Source organism: Myotis davidii, unplaced genomic scaffold, assembly GCF_000327345.1.
Source record: "Myotis davidii unplaced genomic scaffold, ASM32734v1 scaffold332, whole genome shotgun sequence".
NCBI lineage: Eukaryota > Metazoa > Chordata > Mammalia > Chiroptera > Vespertilionidae > Myotis > Myotis davidii.
In genome coordinates this window covers 2,393,875-2,400,341 of record NW_006285779.1, presented here as the reverse complement: position 1 = coordinate 2,400,341, position 6,467 = coordinate 2,393,875, and the positions used below count along the sequence as shown (strand labels likewise).

The window sequence follows — 6,467 nt, the reverse complement described above, 5'->3', positions numbered from 1 at the left end:
CGCATCGCCTTCACCGAGCACGAGCGGCGGCGCCACAGCCCCGGCGAGCGCGGGTTGGGGGGCCCCGCGCCGCCGGAGCCGGACAGCGGCCCCCAGCGCTGCGGCATCCGCACGTCAGATATCATCATCTTGCCCCACATCATTCTCAACCGCCGGACCTCGGGCATCATTGAGATAGAAATAAAACCGCTGCGGAAGATGGAGAAGAGCAAGTCCTATTACCTGTGCACATCGCTGTCCACGCCGGCCCTGGGCACCGGCGGCCCGGGGTCCGCGGGTGGCACCGTCGGGGGCAAGGGTGGCTCCGGGGTGGCCGGGCTTCCGCCGCCCCCGTGGGCTGAGACCACCTGGATTTACCACGACGGCGAGGACACCAAAATGATCGTGGGCGAGGAGAAGAAGTTCCTGCTGCCCTTCTGGCTGCAGGTGATCTTTATTTCGTTGCTCCTGTGCCTGTCGGGCATGTTTAGCGGCCTCAACCTGGGGCTCATGGCCCTGGACCCGATGGAGCTGCGCATCGTGCAGAACTGCGGCACCGAGAAGGAGAAGAATTACGCCAAGCGCATCGAGCCCGTGCGCCGGCAGGGCAACTACCTGCTGTGCTCGCTGCTGCTGGGCAACGTGCTGGTCAACACCACGCTCACCATCCTGCTGGACGACATCGCCGGCTCGGGCCTGGTGGCCGTGGTGGTCTCCACCATCGGGATCGTCATCTTCGGGGAGATCGTGCCCCAGGCCATCTGCTCCCGGCACGGCCTGGCCGTGGGAGCCAACACCATCTTCCTCACCAAGTTTTTCATGATGATGACCTTCCCCGCTTCGTACCCAGTCAGCAAGTTGCTGGACTGCGTCCTGGGCCAGGAGATAGGCACCGTCTACAACCGGGAGAAGCTGCTGGAGATGCTGCGGGTCACAGACCCCTACAACGACCTCGTGAAGGAGGAGCTGAACATCATCCAAGGGGCGCTGGAGCTGCGCACCAAGACCGTGGAGGACGTGATGACTCCGCTCCGGGACTGCTTCATGATCACCGGGGAAGCCATTCTGGACTTCAACACCATGTCGGAGATCATGGAGAGCGGCTACACGCGCATCCCCGTGTTCGAGGGAGAGCGCTCCAACATTGTGGACCTCCTCTTTGTTAAAGACTTGGCCTTCGTGGATCCGGATGACTGTACTCCCCTGAAAACCATCACTAAATTTTATAACCACCCCTTGCACTTTGTTTTCAATGACACCAAGTTGGACGCTATGCTGGAAGAATTTAAGAAAGGTGGGAAATTTTGGTATCTTTCATTGGCTTGCTCTTTCTCTCTCTCCATCCTCCTCCCTGCTTGAGTCCTCAACCCTCAGACCAACCCCCAAGGCGAGTTGACCGGAATTTCTCCTCTCTTTTAATTACAAAGTTGAAAGGGTGGCATGGATTGGGGGATGGGTTGAACTAGTAAGCGCTTCTAGGTTCTTTAAAAGCACAAGACTGCCATCACTTGCCTTTTCCCGTATGAAAAACGCAGGCTTCCTATTTTCTGTGCATGATACTCTTCCGGCTCCCTGGTCTTCAGTGCTCTGCTGCATTCATTGCTATGGTTCTGGGTGGGTGGACGAAAGGAGGGGGCGGCTACTGTCATGCTATGCCGTTAGGTTGACATGTACTAATCGCAGGCATTCGGCAAAACATTTAAATAGCTTTTCTAAACTCGATACAATCCTTTTCCTCCTCCTTAAACATTCACTGACGTTTCAGAGATTGGAAGTGCATTTTCAATAGCTTCTGTGCCTGGTTGCCGGGTGACCTGTGGGGGAAGGAAAATTGAGGTCTGCCTTGGGTGCTAGGGGGTGGGATAAACTAGTATCACCAAAAAAAAAAAAAATTAACTCATTTGGATGTGACTTGCCTTAGCTAGAAAAGAGGTTTTGCAAAACACTAAAGTTCTTTATTAATATATAACTTGGAAAGACTAGAGGTAAGTTAACCTTTTATGAGGCTATAACTTGTCTAGCATTCTTTACTCTTTGTTTATATTTACCTGACATCGAATAAAATTTCGCAAATCAAGTGTGGTTTTGGCAGAAAACTATAACCTTTAACAATGGGATGAATCCCTTTATTATGGTTTGTTTATTCCTTGAGTTTTTCTGTTGTAAACGTGTTCTTTTTAACCTTGACCACCTGGTACATTAAATTGCAGTATGTCTCCAAGTCAGCATCCACTGTTCTCGGGGAATTTTAACAGGGAGGAGAAGTGCAGAGTCTGAGGTGCTCACCTTTCTTGCATTGTGGTATTTGTTTGTTTGTTTTACCATATAATGTACAACTAAATAGCAAACCATACCATTATTACTGAAATTCTGCCTTTAAAAAAGTTTCCATTAAATAGCTTGTGTCGTTATTTGAAAACCAAGGGATGTCCAGTTTTTAAATTGCTGTGATGCTAGTGTATATGCACATATTAAAATGCCTATATAAACTTTAAAAACCTGATAGTCCTCAAAACTAAGTTTTCCTTCTTCAAATAGAATTTTGATCACAGATAGTGGTCTCTCCACTGAAAAAGACCACGTGTGAGGGTGACAGCTCATTGTGACCATGATCTCAACACACTTAGTGAGTGTGTGGTTGTCCTAATTCCATTTTCCTGCCTGAATGGGGTCCTCTCTGGAACAGGATCACACTGCAGTAATTTTCAGATAAAGGAATAGAGCAGAATGTGCTTCTGAGATTGGTAATTTGCATTTAAAAGCAGTAGGAGATTCTTCTGGGTTCTTAAACAGTAAACAGAAACTGTCCATTATCTCTAGGTGACAGAGCGTCTTTTGGCCATGTCATTATTCTTTCACTGCCGAGTTGTTAATTAGACCATCTAACCAGTCTCTCCTTTCCTTTTGTAGTAATATCTGTAATACAGGTAGATATCTTTAAGTGCTTGAAAATGCCTATGAAATACTTTATTTTCTTTCTGTTGTTAAATTTCCCAATATTGATACACATCATTTATTCTCTGTTTTTTTTATTAAGAATTTTTGCACATCTGATGGGTTGGTAGCAGTGTGTACTCCCTGCAGAAGCCTTTAATTCACTTATGTATCTTTTTTCTTTGAGAATTTAGTTCTGTACCTCACAACCCATTAAAGCCTGCTCCTAACTCAAAATTTAAAAATTGCATTTTTTTTTGAAATTTGGTTTTGGTTGTCCTTGAACAGTTTTCCTATGACTGATTTATTTTCATGAGGAACTCCTCTCACACCCCCCCTCCCCCCCCCCAAATGACCTCTCAGTATTTTTAAAATATATTCCGTAAGTAAGTGAAGTAGTAATATTTTCTCTTGAATTCTAGAAAAATAGTAATGCACAAGATTTTATTTTTGTCCTTAACCAGAGTAAGGTACTTAGTTAAGGAGATAGTACAAATTAAAGGTACATTCAAGCTAGTGGCATATTTGGAAGAATGGAAAAAGTTGCAGTTGGGAAATTTGAGTCATGATCTTAAAAGGATAGAGTGCGCAGGTGTTACTTAAACTCCGGGAATAACTGATTTTTCACCTTTTTTTGATCTTTTTAAAAAAATATGTTTTTTATTGATTTTTAGAGAGAGAGGAAGGGAGAAGGATAGAGACAGAAACATCTATGAGAAAGAAACATCCTCTTGCCTTTTGCATGTCCCCTAGTGGGTTTCCCTCAACCTGGGCATGTGTCCAAATCAGGAATTGAATCGTTGACCTCTTGGTTCATGTGTTGATGCTTAACTACTGAGCAACCCCAACCAGGCTCTTGATCTTTTTTGGTGAGTTTGGTCACTCTAACCTTACTAACAGCTGTGTATGAGTTAAAATATTTCACCTGATTGCTTTCTTCTTCATTTTCTAACTCAATTATGAAACAATGCAAATAGTCAAGTGTTGTTTTTCTCTATTGAACAGTGGTGTGTGGGTTGAAGACTTTTTATGCTTCTCTTTCTCTCTTTCTCCTAACAGTACCAACTATTAACTCCCCGAAACTGGTTAGATCATGAAAATTGTCCTTCCTACTGAAGAATGTCTGCATTGAAGCCTTTCTTGTATATAGTTGTACATTATTAGTCTGAAGTATTCTTTACTAAGGAGGGGGAGAAGTTCCTGTAATGTGAAAGAAATGAAAAACTATCTTTATATGAGCATATGTGAATGTCTTTTTTTCTAATGATTAGACCTTTTGTCTGGCTGTCAGGAAACTCAGCTTTCCTTGAGGTTGAAAGGCAGTAATCATGCTAATTTTACAGCTAGCTTATTATTATTGCTTATTTCCTCTGTGCCAGGTATAAGGCTGAATGCTTTACATGAATCACCTTGTTTAAATTTTGTAATAACAGTGTGAATCATTATCTCCATTTTACAAATGAGAAAGTCGAGGTTTGATTTAAATGACTTGTTCAAGGTCACACAGTAATTTGTTGATTTGGGATTTTAACTCAGGTCTGTGACAGCCAACCTTGAGCTCTTAACCACACTGTTATGCAGGCCCCCTGGATCCTGATCTTACATTTCTATTTTAATTGAGTGTAAGGTTTGGTCAAAACATTGCCTCAGAGCTGGTTGGGCTTCAGACCCAGAAATGTATTTAAGTATATATCTGACTTTAAACTCAATGCTTCTGTGATGTTGTACATAATAATTGGTGCTCCCACTGTTGCCATTAAAGCAAATCACTTTTTAGCCTGTGTGCTCCTGCATGTAACTAATTAGTATTTCCACCTCAAGCATCAAGATTCATTTGGAACAGGGTTTATACTAACCTAGTGTACCAGTGTGTACCGCTTTAGGGGGCTACTCTGCACTGTTTTTCTAGAAGCTAAAGTATGTAGTAATGTTTTACTCTTAGTTCTTTATCTGTTTGTGTGGCAAGGGTGATTCAAACTCAGTTTTGTGTTTTAATCTTGACTTTATTTACATGTTTTGGTAGCCACTTATATGGTAATTGCTCACTCACGAGCATCCTTTGCAGCTCTGCCCCTCTGCACTCCATGCAATCAGGCTTTCTCTCTTTTTCTTTTTGTTAGTTTTGTTACTTACAAATTTCAATAAAAGAATACAGGTGAAGTCCATTAGGAGAGTATGAGAATTTTAGAGGCGTGGTCTATGGTGTAGCGGAAGGAAGGGCTACGTTAAAGGTGGCTACCTTTGTGTGCAGAAAGCATTCAACAGGCTTTGATTTACCTGGTAAAACCTTTCTAACATACTGGGGGCTCTTAGCTAGCTCGTTGTCTACACTGTTGAATTTGAAGCATCAGTAACCAGTTATTGTTCTTTTGTTTTTTTTTGCTTTTAGCTTTGAAACAGTTGCATTCCAGTATTACAGAGCAGTTTTATAGCTGCTAGGGACTTCGCCAGACTGTTTTCTAGCTATTTCTTAGCTAGGAACAAGTGGAATCACCAGATAATGTTGTTCTTGAAGGAAAGAATGCAGTGTATGGTTTTCACTTAAAATATTAGGTGTACAATTCTCTCTTCCTGTAACACAAGTCCTTCCATATTAATGTCCTGAGAGTTTAATATTAAGAACTTTTGTTTTCACCACCAAATAAAGTATTCCACTTGCCTAGTATCTAGGAGAATGTTTTCATGGGTGTTTAAAAGGTATGAATGGTATTGGGGACTGGGAGATGGGTATATTTGTTAATATGTTTATTAATTTTGTCTAATAACACATGCTAACCATTATAGTTGTGCATGTTTTTAGAACATCCTTATGAAATATCCAGATACTATAGAATCAGAGCTGGAAGGACAGGTAGTTCACGGATCACCTAGTCTGGTGTTTGCAAAACTTACCAAATGACAAGAATTTCTCGGATCCCTTTTTTCTTCTTATTGTAAGTTGTTTATTGTAAGATAATTTACAAATACCTTGTTATCCTTAGTAATTTAAACAATGGACCAATAATTTCTTCAGACCAGGACAGCAGTAAGCTAAAAGCATAATCAACTGGCTGAATTTTCCTCCTTTACTGCTTGTCTGAGGATGAAACTTGATTTTCATTAATCCAGAGCTACAGCACCAGAGATGTTTCAATCAACTCCTTTGTGAGGACAGCTTGGCGGGTGTAGTTGAAAGTCAAAGTCAATTTGCTGATCAAGTCAAGATGCATTCTTTTTTTTTTAATATATATTTTATTGATTTTTTACAGTGAGGAGGGATAGAGAGGGGAGAGAGAGAGAGAGAGAGAGAAAGAGAGAGAGAGACACATCAATGATGAGAGATAATCATTGATCGGCTGCCTCCTGCACGCCCCCTACTGGGGATCGAGCCCACAACCTTGGCATGTGCCCTGACTGGGAATCGAACCATGCCTTCCTGGTTCTTAGGTCGACTCTCAAACTGAACCACACCAGTCAGGCTCATCACAGCTTTTAAAGTGAGAGGGCACAGGGGAGCAGGTAGCACAGGAATTCATCCTAGAGGTGAGAAAACGGGTTCAGAAGGTACACAAATT

At 42.6% G+C, this 6,467-nt stretch overlaps 1 protein-coding gene across 2 annotated transcripts in view; it reads left to right on the top strand.

Annotated features, from left to right (window-relative positions):
- The first annotated feature begins 6 nt into the window (after positions 1 to 6).
- CNNM2 (cyclin and CBS domain divalent metal cation transport mediator 2) overlaps positions 7 to 6,467 on the top strand; it is a 110,446-nt gene continuing 103,985 nt past the window's right edge. For both annotated transcript variants that reach the window (XM_006756468.2, XM_015559300.1), the window contains exon 1: positions 7 to 1,273. In XM_006756468.2, the coding sequence (XP_006756531.1) occupies positions 199 to 1,273 (1,075 nt within the window). In that variant the 5' untranslated portion in view covers positions 7 to 198. The remainder of the gene's footprint in view (positions 1,274 to 6,467) is intronic.